Here is a 20,066-nt window from a genome sequence, read left to right on the forward strand (position 1 = left end):
TGGTTGAATCCATGCATTGGGAACCTGTGGACAGAGAGGGCCAACTGTATAGGGAGAATCCCATGCTGAATCTCATGGTTCAGCACTTCAGGAACTACAACACTCTCATATACAATTAATTTCAGTAGTTTCAAGAATAAAATCTGTGTGTTCCTATTTTGAAAATGATAAAGTAAACGTCCTATATTTTAAATGGTTAAAAATCAGAAGGGGTTCTGCCTTAGGCCTTTCTAAATAAAGTAATTTGCAGAGAAGTAAATTGTATTTATTCAAGGCATTCTAAATATGCCTCCACATTTAAAAAAAAATTTCTCCTTTAAAAATGTTGAGGCCACTTTTCAGGCTGAATCTAATTTTAAATCTGTTCAGATGCAAGATCACATGTCTTTCTGAATTCTTAACAGGGATGTGCAATTGTCTGATCCATAGGATCACAATTCTGACTGCCACAGATAACGCTCAGCAGCAGTGGTGCCAGTTTTAATGGTTCAACTCAGTAACTACTGGAGTCTAATGCTCTGCTATCACAGAAGACACAGACACAGAAGACCAAGTTCGTACCGGGAATTCACCATACCTTTTAGTATCATAAAAAAAATAGTACTAAACATCAGTGTGTGCGGGAAGAGACGGGGGAAATTTTTACAGAGGTGGGACTGTGTTCTAGAAAAAAATGAAACAGCGCTTAAATTATTTTCAATTTCTCTGATCACTATGGTTCAAAGGAGAGGGAGTGGTCTCACACATCGTATGCCATGTTGCAGGAGCCAGAAAGAGCCAGGCTGAGTGCTTAGAAGAGCACACACGGGACTTCCCTAAGAGCACCTCACCTCACCGTTTCTTCAGATTCTGACTGAAATGGCCTGGGGTGGGGCTCAAGCTCTCCAGCGGAAGGATTCAATGATAAATTATATCTCTAAAGACAGTCACAACAATACTGTCCATCCCACAGGCTTCTCTGCAATGGCCCCTCTCCTAGCCCAGATTCCTGTTTAGACCCACAGAATGTGGAGGAAATGACAGCAAGTACCTTCTGAGGCTGGACCCTAAGAGAACGTCAGCTCTGCTTTCACTGCTTGGAATGCTTGCTCTTGGAATCCAGCTCCCACATAATGAAACCCAAGCTGAACAAGTGGCGAGAAAGCTACTTGGAGAGGGAGAGATCCTTGACTCCTAGCCACGCCCACCAAGGTCCCGGTCGTGTGAGTGAAGCCATCTTAGATGTCCCACCCCCAGTCACCATCAACTACAATCTCATGAAATGCCCCACCTGTGGCCACACAGAGACGAACCACCCAGCTGAGCCTTGCCTCAATTCCTGAGCCACAGAATTATGAGCAAATATAAAATGGCTGTGTTCTAAAGCCATTAAGTTTTGGGGTAGGTTTTGTTACCTAACAGTAGAGTACAAAAATAGGTTTCAAGTCTGCTCTCAAACGTTTTTCTAGGTAAATGGTGTGCAGACTGTAGTCAACATGTATGGACTTGGTCTCTATACACCTCAGGGGTGGGAGGAGCCTGAAATCTAGCTACCGGGGAAAGAAAATAAGTGTTCATAAGCCAGACCCAATCTGCTTCATAGACTTTTTCACATCTGTCGGCAAAAGATTTTGTTGCTTCCCAAATTGTATATTAAAAAATCAAGGGCTTCCCTGGTGGCACAGTGGTTTAGAGTCCGCCTGCCGATGCAGGGGACACAGGTTCGTGCCCCGGTCCGGGAGGATCCCACATGCCGCGGAGCAGCTGGGCCCGTGAGCCATGGCCGCTGAGCCTGCGCATCAGGAGCCTGTGCTCCGCAACGGGAGAGGCCACAACAGTGAGAGGCCCGCATACCACAAAAAAATAAAAATAAAAAAAAATCAAGTTACATGAATGTTTTATGTTTTTCTAAAGGCCAAATCAGACACAGGACTCCCACTACACACCAACCTATCAATGTGATTCCACTCATATTAAGGGTTTACTGAAACAGAAGGAACAAAAGACCCTAAAGACATAGCTTTCTACAGTATCACCCAGTCTGCTCTTCCCTCTATATATTAGCAATTTTACAATAGGGAAGAGAATTTAAACCCAATCACATCTACGATGCGACCCATCACAAAGGCTGCACAAGCAGATGCTGAGTCAGGCAGATTCAAATTCTGGCTTTGTCGTTTCCCATCTATAAGGTGGGAAGTTTGGCATTGAATGAGCACTCAAGAAATGTCAAGTTCATGTTTACCTTCTCTCTTCCCTCCCAAATCAATGCAACTGAACCTATAAAGTATTGCATAGCCCAAGGATTTTCTTGAACATCTAAGCAAACACGATAAAGAAACTGAATCACATATGGCTCAGTTCATAGTGCTCAGGGGAATTAAACATAAGTATCCAGGTACACTGAATAAATCTTACTGATCCAAGTACCGTACAGGTCTTATTATCCTTTCAAGTGTTTATAATTTCAACATCTGAGAAAGAAAATTAGTGAAGTTGCTTCCACTTTTGTGGACAGGTTGTCCAAAAATTTTTAAATGACAGAGCAGATAACTTAGCTGCCAGAGAACAGGCCATTCTTGTCTAGAGATAGATCCTTAAAAGGAGAAGTGCAGACATGAGCTCTGAGCTTAAAGCAGCTATGCAAGTCTTAATGATCCCAATTCAAAACTGAGAGCTGGCTAGTGAACACTTCAGTGCTGGGAAGTAGCAAGTCCTTGAGTTTATGGCTTGAGAGAGAGGAAGGCTTTGGTTGAAACAGGACAAATAGTCTTCATATTCAGAAGGATGCTAACGGGTAGAGGAGCTTAGTTCTGCCAGGGTTTAGGAGACCAAAGATTCCCAACATGATTCCTGATTCTTATATAAGGTAGTAAGTTGAATATTCTACTCTAACTGGCATCAAGTTGATACCAGCAGCCTCCTACTAATTATAGGCCAGTCTTCACCTGTCTCTGTTATACTGAAATTTCCTCACCCTTTTAGTCACCTGAACCACAGAACCAGAAAAATAAGACTATATGTGCTTTCAGGTCTCAACTTAATATGATTTGCTCAAATCTTATAATGTCTGCTCTATGAACTGTGAAATCTCAATTTTATTATTTAGGGACTACTCACTCACCCTCCTCTCAGGTACAGTAGTTGAACTTGAGGCAACAGTGAAGAACTTAGAAATCTTCTGCTGAAGGCAAATAAACGGAAGACTACTGTTGCAAGGTTCTTAGCCTATCCATGAAGTAGTATAAGACTAACTGAAGATACACTATGGTAAGTTAAAAATGTATAATGTAAAACCTATAGCAACCCCTAAAAAAAAAATAAGCCAAAGAGGTAAAAAGCTAACAAGCTCATAGTGGAGATAAAATATAATAAAAAATTCTCTTAGTCCAAATGAAGTCAAGCAAAGAGGATACAAAGAAACAAAGAACAGAGATAGAAAACAAGCAAGACGGTCAACTTAAACCCAATCATACTGATAATTGCATTAAATGCAAACATTCCAGTTAAAAGGCAAAGATAGTCTGGATAAAAGCAACACAAAATTGTATGTTTTCTCTAAGAAACCCATTTTAAACAAGAAGATACAGATAGATTAAAAGTAAAAGGATAGAAAAAGATAACCATGTGAACACTAATCAAAAGAAAGCTGGAGCGGCTACAATTATTGCTGGAGACTTTAACACTGCCCTCTATCATTGATCAAACAAGTAGACAGAAAATCAGTATAGTTCCAGAAGACCTGAAAACACCATCAACCAAATTGACCTAACTGACATTGATAGAAAATCTCCTCAAGAACAGCAGAAAACACATTCTTTTCAAATGCATGTTGAATGTTCAGCAAACTAAAACATACTGAGCCACAAAACAAATCTCAAAAAATTTTAAGAGGATTCAAGTCATACAAAGTATGTTCTCTGATCACAACAGAATTAAACTAAAAACCAATACCAGAAAGATATCTGGAAAATCCCTAAATATCTGGCAATTAAATATGATACTTCTAATAACCTATAAGTTATAGGGGAAAAAAATCACAAAAAATTAGAAAATATATTGAAATGAATGAAAATAAAAGCACAATATATCAAAATTTATAGAATACATAATATTTTTAAACAGCTAAATAAAATAGTGGGGTTTTTTGTTTGTTTTCACCAAAAATTCTCTTATTTTATTTTTATCTCAGCAAGTGCTCTCATTTGGCACCTGACTGGCATCAAACCAAAGCCCTTAGGCCAACAGGCGTGGCCTGAGACCATCTGCAAACTTCCCATGCGTAGGTCTCAAGGGCTATGCACGTCAGAGCACCTGTTCCTCTCTCTGGTCCCTTAGGGCGGCCTAAAGGTCTCAGGTGCACTGTGCCGGCCACGAGGAAAAGTCATGACACTGCAATCTGCTGGGATAGGAAGACAAGCAGTGCATTGAAAGCAAGTTCTTTTCTCAGGCGACAGATATCCAGATAGGGTCCCGATCATGCTTATTCAGCATACTCCTGTCTGCCTGGGCTGGAATGAAGAAAGAGCCATCCTCTCCAGTTGCACTGGGGAGGAGACACAAGCGGGCTTGCACTTTTTAGAGCTCAAGCATCTAAGGAAGTCTTGTTTGGGGGCATGGGGCAGTAAGCTCTCAGGTCAGCACTGCTGGCCAGGGGAGATCCCGAGTCCAGCTTTGCAGCCTTTGCACAGTGGGTACTTTCCCAGGATCCATGAAAATACTCAGAGCCCATGAGGACATTTTACTTATATGCAGTTTCCAACTGTCAGAGGAGTTCAGGACTGTCTGGCCTTCTCAGGATCCTTCTCAGGATCTCAGTTCAAGATTAGCTATTCAAAGCATGAAATAAGAGGGAATACATTTTAAGAATCAAGTCTGCTCTTTTTAGCCCTGCTGAGGGAACAATTTCAGACATGACTGATAGAGAGAAAGCTGGGCACCCAGCAGGGCACAAGCTGGCTTTCATACCCAGACTTCTCTGGTGCGGCAGAAGTGGGTCCTCGGCCTGGGGTCCCGCATTCTAGCTTATCTTCTGCGAGGAGGCTAGTTGACCCGGCAGGCACGGATCATGAGCAGCTGCAGGAGAATGAAGACCGGAGACGTGATCAGGCCGAACCAGAGCTCCCGAGTCTGCTCCACCAGCTTCTGGCACAACATCTCGAAGACGAACTTCAGGCTAAGAACCGTGAGGGCCCAGGAAAGGCGGAGCACGGCCAGCCGCTTCTCTCCATCCTGGAAGAGGCGCACGGAGACGATAGTGGTGAAGTAGGTGCTGAGCCCGTCAGCGGCGAAGAAGGGCACGAACACGTTCCACCAGGAGAGGCCGGGAGCCAGGCCGTCCACACGCGGGGCCAGCAGCACGGAGAACACCAGCAGGGCCAACAGGTGCACGAAGATCTCGAAGGTAGCGAAGCCCAGCCACTGCACCAGCTCCCGGAGCGAGAGAAGCATCGCGCCGGTTGTGCGCGGGCCGGGGCCCGGCGGATGGTCCCACCCGCTAGGCTGCGCCGCCACTCCCCACGGGCCTCGCTGGCGCCTGCCGCCGTCGCCGCCGCGGCCAGCGAGAGGCAGAAAGCGGCCCCGCCTGCCCTGGCCCTCGGCCCTCGGCCCCAGTACGCAGCCGATCCCCCGGCCCCTGCCCGGGACCCAGCACTGGCCGCCAGCCGACGGCCCTTGCTCGGACGCCATGCCCCGCCGGGCGCGGCCCAAGGGCCTAAAATAGTGTTTATAGGGAAATTCATGGCTTTAAATGCTTATTTTAGAAAAGAAGAAAGGTCTAAAATCAGTGATTTAAGCTTCAAGCTTCAGAAGCTAGGAAAAGAAGAGCAAATTAAACTGAAAGAAGGAAGAAATAAAAAGCAGAAATCAACAAAATAGAAGAGAGAAAAACAATAGATTGAATCAATGAAACCAAAAGCTGGTTCACTGAAACAATTAATAAAATTGATAAATCTCTAGGCAGACTAATCAGAAAAAAGAGAAGACACAAATTTCCAAAGTCAGGAATGAGAGACGGGTAAACATTCTTACAGCCACTAGAAGTATAAAGAAATATTACAAACAACATTTTGCTGATAAATTCAACAACTTAGATGAAATGGACAAATTACATGAAAAAGACAAACTACTAAAGCTTATTTGATAAGAAACAAATAAACTGAATAGCCCTATACCTGTTAAAGAAATTAAATTTTTAGTTAAACTTTTCTACAAAGAAAATTCCAGGCCCAGAAGCCTTTACTGGTGAATTCTATCAAACATTTGAGAAAAAAAAAAAAAATACTACACAACATCGTCCAGGAAATAGAAAAGAAACACTTCCCAAATCATTGTATGAGGCCAATATTACTGGTACCAAAACAAGACAAAAATATTACTTGAAAAGAAAATTACAAATACTCCTTATAAGCATAAAAGTAAAAATCCTTAGCAAAATTTTAACAAATTGAAATGAATAACATATAAAAAGAATAATATATCATGACCAATTGGATTCATTTACTCTTAGAAATCAATGTTATCCATCATATTAACAGAATAAAGGAGAAAAATCTTATGATCATTGCAACAGATGCAGAACAAGCATTTGACAAAACTCAACAGCCACTGAAAATAACAACTCTCAGCAAACCAGAAATAGAAGGAAACTTTATGAAACAGCTAGCATCATACTTAATAATGGGAGACTGAATGCTTCCTCCTAAGGCTGGGAACAAGCCAAAGATGCCTGTCTCACTACTTCTATTCAACATTGTACTGGAGATCCTAGCCAGTGCAATGAAGTAATAAAGCATACAGATTTGAAAAGAAGTAGTAAAGCTGTCTTGATTTGCAGATTATGTAGTTACGTGTGTAGAAAGTTCTATGGACAACACAAAAGCTACTAGAACCAGCAAGTTAACTTATTAGCAAGGCCATAAGATACAAAATCAACATACAAAAATCAATCATATTTATATGGCAACAAACTAGGAAAATGAAGTTTAAAAAAAAATTTTTTTCCTTATTTATTTATTTATGGCTGTGTTGGGTCTTCGTTGCTGCGCGTGGGCTTTCTCTAGTTGCAACGGGAGGGGGCTGCTCTTCGTTGTAGTGCACGGGCTTCTCTTGCGGTGGCTTCTCTTGTTGTGGAGCATGGGCTTTAGGCACGTGGGCTTCAGTAGTTGTGGCATGTGGGCTCAGTAGTTGTGGTTCACAGGCTCTAGAGCACAGGCTCAGCAGTTATGGCGCACGGGCTCAGTTGCTCCGCAGCATGTGGGATCTTCCAGGACCAGGGCTCGAACCCATGTCCCCTGCACTGGCCGGCGGATTCTTAACCACTGCGCCACCAGGGAAGTCCCGGAAAATGAAGTTTTTAAAAGTACCCTCAACAGATATGACACCAAAAGCACAGGCAACAAAAATAAAAACAGATAAATGAGACACATCAAGATTTAAAAGCTCTGTGCATCAAAGGACACACGGAGTGAAACAGCAACCTACGGAATGGGAGAAAATATTTGCAAATCATATATCTAATAAGGGGTTAATATCCAGAATATATAAAGAACTCCTACAACTCAACAAAAAACAAATAGCCCAATTTAAAAATGGACAGAAGACTTGAACAGAATTTCTCCAAAGAAGATATATAGATAGTCAACAAGCACATGAAAAGATGCTTAACATCACTAATCATTAGGGAAATACAAATTATAACCACAATGACCTATCACCCTACACCTGTTAGGATGTCTATTATCCAAAAGACAAGACATAACAAATGCTAGTAAGGATGTGGATTAAAGAGAAGCCTCGTACATTGTCGGAGGGAATGTAAACTGGTACAGCCACTGTGGAAAACAGTATGGCAGTTTCTCAAAAAATTAAAAATAAAATTACCATATGGTCCAGCAATACCACTTCTGGGTATACATACAAAAGAACTGAAAACAAGGTCTCAAAGAGATATTTGTATATCCATGTTCACAGCAGCATTATTCAAAATAGTCAAAAGATGGGAGCAACGCAAGTGTCCATCAATGAATGAATGGTTAAACAAAATGTGATATGTATGCAACAGAATATTAATCAGCCTTAAAACAGAAAGAAACTCTGGCACTTGCTATAAATGGATAAACTCTGAGGATATCAAGCTAAGTGAAATAAGTCAGTTACAGAAAGACAAACACCATATGATGTAGCAAAGACAAACACTTATATGAGGTAGCAAGAGTAGTCAAACTTATAGAAACAGAAGTACAATGGTGGTTTCCAAGGGCTGGGGGAGGGAGAAAAGGGGAGTTGTTGTTTAATGGGCACAGAGTTTCCATTTTTCAAGATGAAAAAGTTCTGGAAATTGGTCACACAACAATATGAATATACTTACCACTACTGAACTGAACCCTTAAAAGTGGTTAAGATGGTAAATTTTGTTATGTGTATGTTCACCACAATTAATTTTTTTTTTTTTTTTTTTTTTTTTTTTTTTTTTTGCGGTACGCGGGTCTCTCACTGTTGTGGCCTCTCTCGTTGCGGAGCACAGGCTCCGGACATGCAGGCTCAGCGGCCATGGCTCACGGGCCCAGCCGCTCCGCAGCATGTGGGATCTTCCCAGACCGGGGCACGAACCCGTGTCCCCTGCATCGGCAGGCAGACTCTCAACCACTGTGCCACCAGGGAAGCCCACCACAATTAATTTTTAAAAATAATTTTAATGTGGAATTCTTAGAGATAAATGTTTAAAAATGTGTGCAAGACCTTTATTCTAAAACTGTAAAAGATTGCTGAGAGAGATTAAAGATCACTTAAATAAATGTAGAGAAATATCACTTTCATGGATTGGAGGTTGCGATATTAAAATTCATTCATAAATTTCACTCACTCCCAATCAAAATTCCTGTAGGCTTTTTTCCTAGGAACATATAAGCTGATTCTGAAATGTATATGGAAAGTCAAAGGATTGAGAATACTCTAAACAATAATTTCAAAGAATAAGGTAGAGGATTTACAATATCAGTATTTGATTTCAAGACTTACTATAACAACACAATAATCAAAAGAGTGTGGAATTGGCATAAGGACAGACATATACAGCAGAACAGAATAGAGTCCAGAAGTAGACCCACAGATATAGGGTGAATAGTTTCTTTTCTTTTCCTTATTCCTTTCTTTCTTATTTCGGTAACACTGGTTTATAACATATATAAGTTTCATGTGTACAACTTTATATTTCTACTTCTGTATACACTATAGCATGCGCACCACCAAAAATTTAGTTGCCCTCTGTCACCACAAAGTTGATCACTTTTACCAATTTTGCCCTTCCCCTCTCCTCTGCCTCTTCTTCTCTGGTAACCACTACTCTGTTCTCTGTATCTATGCGCTGGTTTTCCTTTGGTTTGTTCATTTTGTTTGTTTATTCTTCATATTCTACATATGAGTGAAATCATACAGTACTTGTCTTTCTCTGTCTGACTTATTTCACTTAGCATAATACTCTCAAGGTCCATCTATATTGTAGCAAATGGCAAGATTTCATCTTGTTTTATGGTTGAGTAGTATTCCATTGTATATATACCACATCTTTTTTGTCTGTAAATAGAGTTTTTACAAAGGTTCCATGATTATTCAATAGGGGAAAGCGTAGTCTTTTCAACATTTGGTGCTGAAACAACTAGGGGGGAAAATGAACTATGAAAGCAAAGACAAGGCTTGTACATCAAAAAACTACAAAACAGCTGAAAGAAATCAAGGAAGGTCTAAAAAAATGGAAAGACATCCCATGTTCATACACTAGAAGACTTTAATATTGTTAAGATGTCAATACTCCCCAAACTGACCTAGAGATTCAGTGCAATCCCTATCAAAATCCCAATTGCCTTTTTCACAGAAATGGATAAACTGATCCTAAAATTCAAAGGAAATTGAAAGCAACCTCAAAGAGCCAAAACAATCTTGAAAAAGAAGAACAAAGTTGAAGGACTCATACTTCCTGACTTCAAAATTAACTACAAAGCTATAGTAATCATAAAAGCATTGGCATAAGGATAGACATATAGACCAAAGGAATAGAATTGAGAGTATAGACGTAAACCCAAATATCTATGGTTGATTGACAAGGGTGCCAAGACCATTCAACTGAGAAAGAACAGTGTTTAATAAATGATGCTGGAACAACTGGATATCCCCATGCAAAAAAACTCTTAGAAGTAAACCCAGGTGAATCTCTCTGACCTTAAATTAGACAACAATTTCTTAAAAGTACAAGAAACAAATGAAAAAAACAAATTAAGCTTCACCAAAATTTAAAACTTTTGTGCCTCAAAGGGCACTATCAAGAAAATGAAAAGCCAACAGAATGGGTAAACTTTGGCAAATCTTCTATCTGATAAGGGACTAGGATCCAAAATATATACAGAAACCTTACAATTCAACAACAAAAAGACAAACGATCCAAATAAAAAATTGTCCAAGGACTTGAATAGACATTTCTCCAAAGAAGATATACAAAGGGGCAACAAACGAGAAAACATGCCCGACATCCTTAGGGAAATGAACATCAAAACCACAATGAGGGGCCTCCCTGGTGGCGCAGTGGTTGAGAGTCTGCCTGCCGATGCAGGGGATACGGGTTCGTGCCCCGGTCTGGGAGGATCCCATATGCCGCGGAGCGGCTGGGCCCGTGAGCCATGGCCGCTGGGCCTGCGCGTCCGGAGCCTGTGCTCCGCAACGGGAGAGGCCACAGCAGTGAGAGGCCCGCATACCGCAAAAAGAAAAAAAAAAAAAAAAAAAAAAAAAACCCACAATGAGATACCACTTCACAACCACAAGGATGGCTATTATCAAAGAAACAGATAATAACAAGTACTGGAAAGGATGCAGAGAAATCAGAATCCTCATGCACTGTGGGTAGGAATATAATATGGTGGAGTTTCTTTGGAAAATAATCTGGAGTTTCTCAGAAAAGATCAAACATAGTAACCATATGACCCAGCAATTTCATTCCAAGGTATCTGCACAGGTGAAATGAAAACATATGTCCACACAAAAACTTGTACTTGAATGTCCTTAGCAACATTGTTTTTAATGCCCCCAAAGTGGAAACAATGCAAATGTAAATCAACAGATGAATGGATAGACAAAATCCATTGGAATATACAATGGAATATCATTCAGCCATAAAAAGGAATGAAGTACTGATATATGCTACAATATGAATGAACCTTGAAAACATTATGCTAAGTGAAAGAAATCAGACATACAAGAAACACATATTGGGCTTCCCTGGTGGCGCAGTGGTTGAGAGTCCGCCTGCCGATGCAGGGGACACAGGGTCGTGCCCCGGTCCGGGAAGATCCCACATGCCACGGAGCGGCTGGGCCCGTGAGCCATGGCCGCTGAGCCTGCGCGTCCGGAGCCTGTGCTCCGCAACGGGAGAGGCCACAACAGTGAGAGGCCCGCGTATCCCAAAAAGAAAAAAAAAACAACAAAAACAAGAAAACCACACATTACATGGTTCCATTTTTATAAAATGTCCAGAATAGGCAAATATATACAGGTAGAAAGTAGATTAGTAGTTGTCTAGGCCTGGGGTAAGATTGAGAGAAATAGAGTTACTGCTAATGGTTATGGGGTTTCTTTCTGGGGTAATGAAAATGTTCTAAAATTTACTGTGGTGATAACTGCACAACTCTCTTAATACATTAAAAACCACTGAATTGTACATTTTAAATGGGTGATTGGTATGGCATGTGAATTACATCTCAATATAGCAGTTAAATAAAAAAAATAGTCAAGGGAGAAATGGAGCTGAAGAGATGAATTTTGGAGTTATCAGCATATGTATAGTACTTATAACATTAGCCTCAAAAACTTCTCCAGGGTTGCACTATACAAAAGAATGAGAAGTGGTCCAAGGACTAAGCCTCCATGTCCTTCAGCATTAGAGGTAGAACGATAACGAGGAGTCAGCAAAGGAGATAACATCAGTGAGAGAGGCAGGAAGAACACCAGGTAAGCGTGGTGTCCCAGAAGCAAGTGAACAAAGTGTTTCAAGGAGACCAACTTGTCAAATGATTCTGGCTTCCCCAAACTGAGAACTGAGAAGGGACTACTGATTTAGCAACATGAAGGTTCTCGGTGACCGTGAGAAGAGCAGTTCTGATAGGAAAGTGAGGGCAAATACTTGATTACAGTGGGTTCAAGGAGATTGGAAGGAGAAAAATCAGAGAATCAAGAAAAGAGAATTCTTAAGGAGTCTGCTAAAGAAGGAAGTAGAGAAATGGGGTGGTATCTGGAGGAAAAGTAGAATCAGGAGAATCTATGGTTGCTGTTTTCAAGATGAAAGAAACACCAACAGTTTTATGCTGATAGGAATGTGCCACTAGAGAAGCAACTTTTAAGAGAGACGGGAGGAAGGCTGGAGCAACACTCTTGACTCAGCAAAGAGGAACGAAACCTAGTGTGCAAGTGGAGGCCTTGGGCTTTGCTGGGAGCATGGACGGCTAAGACCTACTAAATACAAGAACGGGGAAATAGCACAGATGCAACTAGGTACATAGATACGGTGGTGAGCGCCAATAATGTTTTCTCGATTAAATAGGAAGTAAGGTCATCAGCAAAGGCTGAGAAGGGACTTTTGAGAAGAAAGGAGAAGGTCTGGAACAGTCCTCTAGGAGGGCAGGAGAATGAATAAATTGTAGAAATACAGCAGGATTCCCAGGCAGCACTAAGGGTCTCCTTGAGGTTAGTGATCGTGAATCAACAGTGAGGCCAGGGAATTCCCTAGCGGTCCAGGGGTTGGGACTCCCAGCTCTCACTGCTGAGGGCCCAGGTTTGATCACGAGTTGGGGACTAGGATCCCAAAAGCTGTGCGGCACAGCCAAAAAAAAAAAAAAACAACCAGCGAGGCCAGAGAACATGTTCAGAGTTCCCTCCAGCCAAGGAGAACACCCACAGAGCATGCAGAGATTTGGATTCGACCGGAGTTGTGGTTTAGCCAAGCAAGTGTGACAAAGCAAAAGAGGGGAAGGGGACTGACAGTGTACTAGAAGAGGCAGTGATTATAATGACTGACTTGGAACTTAACATTATTTAAGGAGAAAAGTAAGGGCATGAGGGGGTGAGGGATGGAGAAGGAAATACGATCAATGGACTATAGGACCTGTTGAGAGGACTGATGTATGACAAAAAGCAGAAAAATGCAGTCACGGGTGGCAACTCTCACAGTTGACATGGGAAAGAAATGTGTTTTATTTCTCCATCATTTTATGAAAACACAAAGAATGCTATAGGCATTGGTAGTACTTGGTAGGAAGCACACAGGCTGGAAAAAGACTCCCATAATTTAATTTCTGATGGCCAAACTGATTGCAATTTATTACAATATGAGATACCATTTATTAGAGTCACATCACTTGCTGCCTAATTAGGCTTGTTCCCCTAAGTGCTGGGGCTCAGTTTTCTCATCTGTTAAATGGGGATGATAACCGTAAACACTTCTACAGGTTGAGGGTTGAAAGAGTTAATACATGAGAAGTATTTACAGCTCTGCCCGGCACTTAGTAAGCAATAAATAAATGTCTGCTATTGCTAATACTGCCATAACATACTACTGTTTAAGGCTGTGCATGTTTCTCATTTGTAAAAGCTGCAATAACCAACAAAAACAGACTGTTATAAAAGCAACAGTCTCAGTAGGGAAGAGTTCAAAGACTCAAGTATTAAGTCCGGCTCAGGCTCAAGTCATTACAGAATTCTTCCAAGTACTTTTCCCACTCTGCTCCAAGTTTCTCCACTTTCTGGGGACATGTGAGAAATAACACGTGCCATTCAAAAGGGCTGTGAGCTCACAGGAACTCTACAAACATTAACTTTGCTGTTGGATAATGGGTTCAACTTCATCCGAAACTCAATTTCTAGGTTCTGTGCCAGCTCCTTTACTTCCTGCCCACATGGGTGGCCTTGATAGTCACATGGAATAGCAACATCTTAAAAAAAAAAAAAAAAAACACACACACATGAAACAACCACCTTAGGAAAGGGTGCTTTTTATTATTTAGGAACATTTCACATGTCCATTTAGAAACAGACCAGACTTCTTTTACAGTTCAAATGAGATGCCTGCTTGGTTACTGGTCATTTTCTTACTCCACAGGTCACTGGAGGAGGGAGGAGAGTCAGACATCCGCCTGCCCGTCACCTGACAGAGACTCCTCTGTGGGATGTAATCCCAGACATTGTCCGGGTCCCAGTGGATTGTTACAGGTCCCACCAGCATGCTGCCTGTTTGACAGTTTCTGTTTGAAGCACCCCGAGGAAGCAAAAGCACCCATTGAGTGCAGAGCCCTAAGATTAGCTGCCTTGTGCAGGTCTGGCTTGAAATGTCTCCACCCCTGCCTCCCACCTGTTGTTTTCTTTTAGGGCGGCTCAGATTGTGGATCCAAGGTAAAATTTTCTTATGCTCTACGTCTAGCTATTGGCAGAAGCAATCATCGCATCAGAAGTAAAAATGGGAAGAAGCAGTGAACTCTGGAACGAGTTGGACATACTCAGGTTGTCTCAGGATTGAGGCTGAAGGAGAGAAGAACAGGGGCCCTATGAATCCTACTGCCTGGTGTTACATATTTACCAAATATTCTCTGCATTTGGGGCTGAGCCCCGGGCTCTTTCTATTCTATAATTTAATTGCTCTACTGAGAACAAACTAAATTAACAGGAGGGGCTGTGTGATCTTTCCCTGCGGCATTCTTATAACAACTTACAGAGAAGTGTGACCAAATGAGAGATATGGCTCTCTTCCAAAGAGGTCAAAGGGTGAAAGCATTTTTGGGGCAAACTTCTCGGGCATCAACCTATTACACCATGAGTTCACCCAAACAGGCACAATGGCTGGGAGGTGGGCGGGGGGGATTTGCTCTGAATAGGTCCCCCCCCCGCAGGTACAAGTTTCTGGAGATAACAACAGACACAAAAACAAAATAAAATCGACACATGCACATGGAGTGACATGGAACAATGAAGAAAACATTAAATGAAAGATAGAGGTTGAGAAACGAGATAAGCAGAATGTGATTTCTACTGTTTTAAACATATCTACTAATCCGCGGGGGCAAAAATCTGGAGAAATACATACCAAAGGAATTATGGGGAACTTTTGCTTTCTATCAATACATCAATGTTTGAAATCTTTACAATGAATATTCTGATTATTTCTGTGATCAGGAAAAAAAACCCAGAAAGAATCCATGCTTCCAGATTTGCTTGAAAAACAAAAAACTGTTAATCTGGAAACCACAAAGGTCTGTTAACTTCTCTGTTTCTGCAGAGCATCTATTAGTTCGCCCTTTCCAACTTTTCACCTGCTATAGGACATTTTTCTCTTTTACAGTTTCTTCTTTTTTCTTCTACAAATGCTGCCTCTGAATTCTTTCTAAATCCTTCCCAGTCGTCTTACAAGCCATCTTTTCCTTTTGGATTAATTTCTTCCAGAAAGTCAACTCCAAGCTAGCTTTGCCAACCCTACAAATTCCACCAGGATGAACTAATAAGTAATGGATACTTTCTCATAAAAATTACCTTTATCTTCACCTCTAGAATTAACTTCCTTTTTCATGTGTATCTTCATTGAACAACTTTTATTTAGGTACCTACTCTATACCATGAGCCATGAATACTCCAGATAGAATTAGAAAAAAAAACCACCAAACTTCCTCAACTACCATATTTGGTTCATAATGGTACTCTGCAATCAACGAGAACAATGTCCCTTCTCAGAACAGCAAACTCCAAACCTCAAATCCCTAACAAAGAACAGTAAACAGGTTTAGTCTCGCATGCCAACTTCAGCTAGTTAGTCTGACTTGGGGACCCAAGTACTGTGTTGAGAAGGATTCTGAGTCCATGTAGAGCTCCATAATAAAGAGTGAAGTACGTTTTTTTAGCAGTTCTTTGTCATAGGCAAAGAACAAGGTTGGGGTCACTGGCTCTTCCTTCTCTTCACAACCTGTAGGGGCCAGGCTGGTATGACCCACATTGTTCTATTTTTGGTCTATCTTGAGTCCAGTCACTGTGAAATGTTGCTAAATTTGAAGAAGGTGTGGGTGTGTATATGTTGGGGGAGGGGGGGTTGGAGGAAAAAGGTACCTCTTTTCTTCTCTTGAGAATCTTTAACTGTTCTACTGCAACTCAAAGGAGAATGAGATGGCAATTTAAGGGGGTGGAGAAAGATGATTTCACTACAAGGAGTTTCCAACCTGAGTCATATTTCAAGTAATAAGACCTTGAGCTGGTTATCTCCAGTCACTCACAAACCCATCCTCCCTATTCTCAGTTTAATCACAATTGCATAAAATCAATAGACACATGCAGTAATTTTTCTCCATGTTCCCCAAAGTTTATTCAACATCAGGTTCATTCACCTTTCTACTTACCCTCTTCCCATGGTTTCAAACTACAGGTAAGACAAGTAGGCTTGGGTTTACCATTTCATCCCGTAAATCATTCTCAGATGCAACACCCTCTCTGAATTCTTCCCACATATAGATAGTACAGAATGGTGATAACTCTAAAGAAAGCCTTCGAGTTTCTGGTTATCAATAGGTTCACTTGATCTATTTTCTGAAGCTACACATTTACCAATTCTCTGTCTACTGTGAGAATACTATGGAAGACTTCAGAACAGCACAGTCCAATAGAACTTTCTGCAATGATGGAAATGTTCTATATCTGTGCTGTCCAATTATAGTAGTCACTAGCAATTTGTGGCCACTGAGCACTTGAAATATGGCTAGTGTGACTCAAAGGAAGTTTTACATTTTAATTAATTGTAATTTAAATAGCCACAGGTGGCTAGTGGCTACTATACTGCATAGTGCTACTATATAGGACAGAAGAAAGAGAATAAATCCAGGCTCCCTGGAAAATGGAAAGCTCTAAAAGTTTATCCTGGAACTTGCCTCTGCATATCCTGAGTACAGAGGAAGAGTTAAGTCTTCTGTTGCCATAGAAACAGATCCTTGCCACAGCTGTGAGCCCCCAAGAGGTACAGTGCTCAAAGATTTCCCTATATGACTCAGGAGCTGCTCTTCCTCTGGGAGTAGAGAACAAAATGATGATGGGTTTACAGCTTCCTGCTTCCCTGTTCATAGTGCTTCTTTGCTCCACAGTACAATGCCGGTGATAGGGCTTTACGGAATTTCTGAGCAGAAAGAGAACAGAAAGCAGCTAGCCAACCCCACTTACTTTCCCAAAGAGAAAAACAAACCATGAAGGTAAGGTGACTTACTCATTTAAAAATTTTTTTACACAATTGAAGGTAAAAAGTAAACAACCCACAAGGAATTTAAAATGTAGTTCAATGAAACATAAAACTCAATGAACAGGTTAAAAAACAGGTGAAGAAAGAATTACTGTACTGAAAGGTAGAGATAGGAAATTACCAAGAGTGCAGCACACAGAAAGAAAGAGTTAGAAAATATGGAACTGTTTAAGAAACATGAAGGATAGAAGAAAAAGATCCAATACATGACTTCTAAGATTCCCAAAAGGAAAGATGGGAGAGAATAAAACAAAGGCAAAACTTGAAGGGATACACGGCTGAGAATTTCTCAGCTTCTTTGAAAGACATGAACTCTCAGATTCAAGGACAAATAGCAAGCAAGAAAAATAAAAATAAATCAAACCCTGAACACACAGCACAACAGTAAATTTGCAGAATACCATGAACAAAGCAAAGATTATAGGGACCCTAGTGGTCCAGCAGTTAAGACTCCACACTCCCAATGCAGGGGGCCCACGTTCGATCCCTGGTCAGGGAACTAGATCCTTCATGCTGCAACTAAGAGCCTGCATGTTGCAACTAAAGATTCTGCATGCCTCAACTAACCCACATGCCACAACTAAAGATCCCACATGCCACAACAAAGATCCCGCACTCAGCAATGAAGATCCCACATGCCGCAACTAAGACCTGGCGCAGCCAAATAATAAATAAATAAATAAATAATTTTTCTAAAAAAGAAGAAGAAAAGATTATAAAGCAGCTAATAGAAAAAACAAATTAACTGTAAGAGCTGAGAATCAGACTTCTTAATTACAATATCAGATGCCAAAAGATAATGAAATGGAGTAACTTTGTCCAACTGCTGAGAAAAATATAACTGCCAACCCAGATTTTTATACCCAGCTAAATTATCATTCAATAGTTACAGCAGGGCTTCCCTGGTGGCGCAGTGGTTGAGAGTCCGCCTGCTGATGCAGGGGACATGGGTTCGTGCCCCGGTCCAGGAAGATCCCACATGCCATGGAGCGGCTAGGCCCATGAGCCATGGCCTCTAAGCCTGCACGTCCGGAGCCTGTACTCCGCAATGGGAGAGGCCACAACAGTGAGAGGCCTGTGTACCGCAAAAAAAAAAAAAAAGTTACAGCAAATAAAAACACTTCTTTAATTTGCAAGCAAAAAAAAAGTGTTTATGCTTAATAAATTCTCACTGAAAAAAACTTAACAACTACCTCTGGAAGAAGGAAAGTTAACTCAGAAGGATGAAGTACGATGAAAGAAGGAACAGTAGGCAAAGAATTTGCTAAGCAGGTGGGTGACTCCAAACAAGCAGACTTTATCAAATAAGAACAGTAACAACTAATTCTAGAGTACAAAAACGAAGTGGAATTAGAATACTGAATCTTGGGACTTCCCTGGTGGTGCAGTGGTTAAGAATCCACCTGCCACTGCAGGGACACGGGTTTGAACCCTGGTCCAGGAAGATCCCACATGCCACGGAGCAACTAAGCATGTGTGCCACAACTACTGAGCTTGTGCTCCAGAGCCTGTGAGCCACAACTACTGAGCCCCCATGCCACAACTACTGAGCCTGCATGCCCTAGAGCCTGCGCACCGCAATTACTGAGCCCATGTACCACAACTACTGAAGCCCGCACGCTCTAGGGCCCGCATGCTGCAACTACTGAGCCCGCATGCTGCAACTACTGAAGTCCATGCACCTAGAGCCCACAACAAGAGAAGCCACTGCAATGAGAAGCCCACCCCCACGGCAATGAGAAGCCCACACACTGCAAGGAAGAGTAGCCCCTGCTCACTGCAACTAGAGAAAGCCCGCGCACAGCAATGAAGACCCAAAGCAGACAAAAAAAAAAAAAAAAGAATACTGAATCTCAACAGTGTGTAAGACAAACTGTGGGTTCTTTTTTATTTGGGAAGAGAGTAGAGATACTGATTTAACATTAGATTTTTTTTTCAAGTATGCAAGCCAAAAATTTAAGAGTAGACTCTAAAAGAATTGAAAGCTTCCAGATGGTGATAAAGAAAACCCACGTTATCTAACAGAAGGCAGGAAAGGAGAAAAATGCAAACAAAACATATGGTACATAACACAAAACAACATATTAAATAACAATATATTTAATAAGATATTAAATAATAATATATTTTATACTAATTAGATATTAAATTAACATATAGTGGTATTCAGAATACTTTTTAAATGGATTTGGGACTTCTCTGGTGGTCCAGTGGGTAAGACTCCACTCTCCCAATGCAGGGGGCCCGGGTTCGATCCCTGGTTGGGGACTAGATCCCACATGCCGCAGCTAAGAGTTTGCATATCACAACTAAGAGCCCGCATGCCACGACTAAAGATCCCACATGCCACAACTAAGACCCAGCACAGCCTAAATAAATAAATATTTTTTTTAATGGATTAAACTTGCAAATTAAAAGTCTCAGATTAGGTTGAGGGGGGCTTCCCTGGTGGCGCAGTGGTTGAGAGTCCGCCTGCCGATGCAGGGGACACGGGTTCGTGCCCCGGTCCGGGAAGATCCCACATGCTGCAGAGCGGCTAGGCCCATGAGTCATGGCCGCTGAGCCTGCGCGTCCGGAGCCTGTGCTTCGCAACGAGAGAGGCCACAACAGTGAGAGGCCCGCGCACCACAAAAAAAAAAAAAAAAAAAGTCTCAGATTAGGTTGAAAAAACCCCCAACTATCTGTCATTTACAGGAGACACACCTAAGACATTAGGACACAGGGACTGAAAATAAAAGGACAGGAAAAGATACCAGCAAATAGTTACAAAAAGAAAGCTGGCATTAAT

General features: G+C 41.5%; 2 protein-coding genes across 2 annotated transcripts in view; both read right to left on the minus strand.

Moving 5' to 3' along the window:
* The window catches only part of ZNRF1 (zinc and ring finger 1), a 100,300-nt gene that overhangs the window by 63,358 nt on the left and 16,876 nt on the right, over positions 1 to 20,066 (minus strand). The window lies entirely within an intron of this gene.
* LOC309794940 (transmembrane protein 203-like) lies at positions 5,023 to 5,490 on the minus strand (the record flags this gene model as incomplete). The annotated part of the gene is made up of 1 exon (XM_082606893.1): positions 5,023 to 5,490. The coding sequence occupies exon 1, from the start codon at positions 5,428 to 5,430 to the stop codon at positions 5,023 to 5,025; it is 408 nt and encodes a 135-aa protein (XP_082463019.1). The 5' UTR covers positions 5,431 to 5,490.

The sequence above is a fragment of the Mesoplodon mirus genome, assembly GCF_964341445.2.
Source record: "Mesoplodon mirus genome assembly, chromosome: 19".
Classification (NCBI taxonomy): Eukaryota; Metazoa; Chordata; class Mammalia; order Artiodactyla; family Ziphiidae; genus Mesoplodon; species Mesoplodon mirus.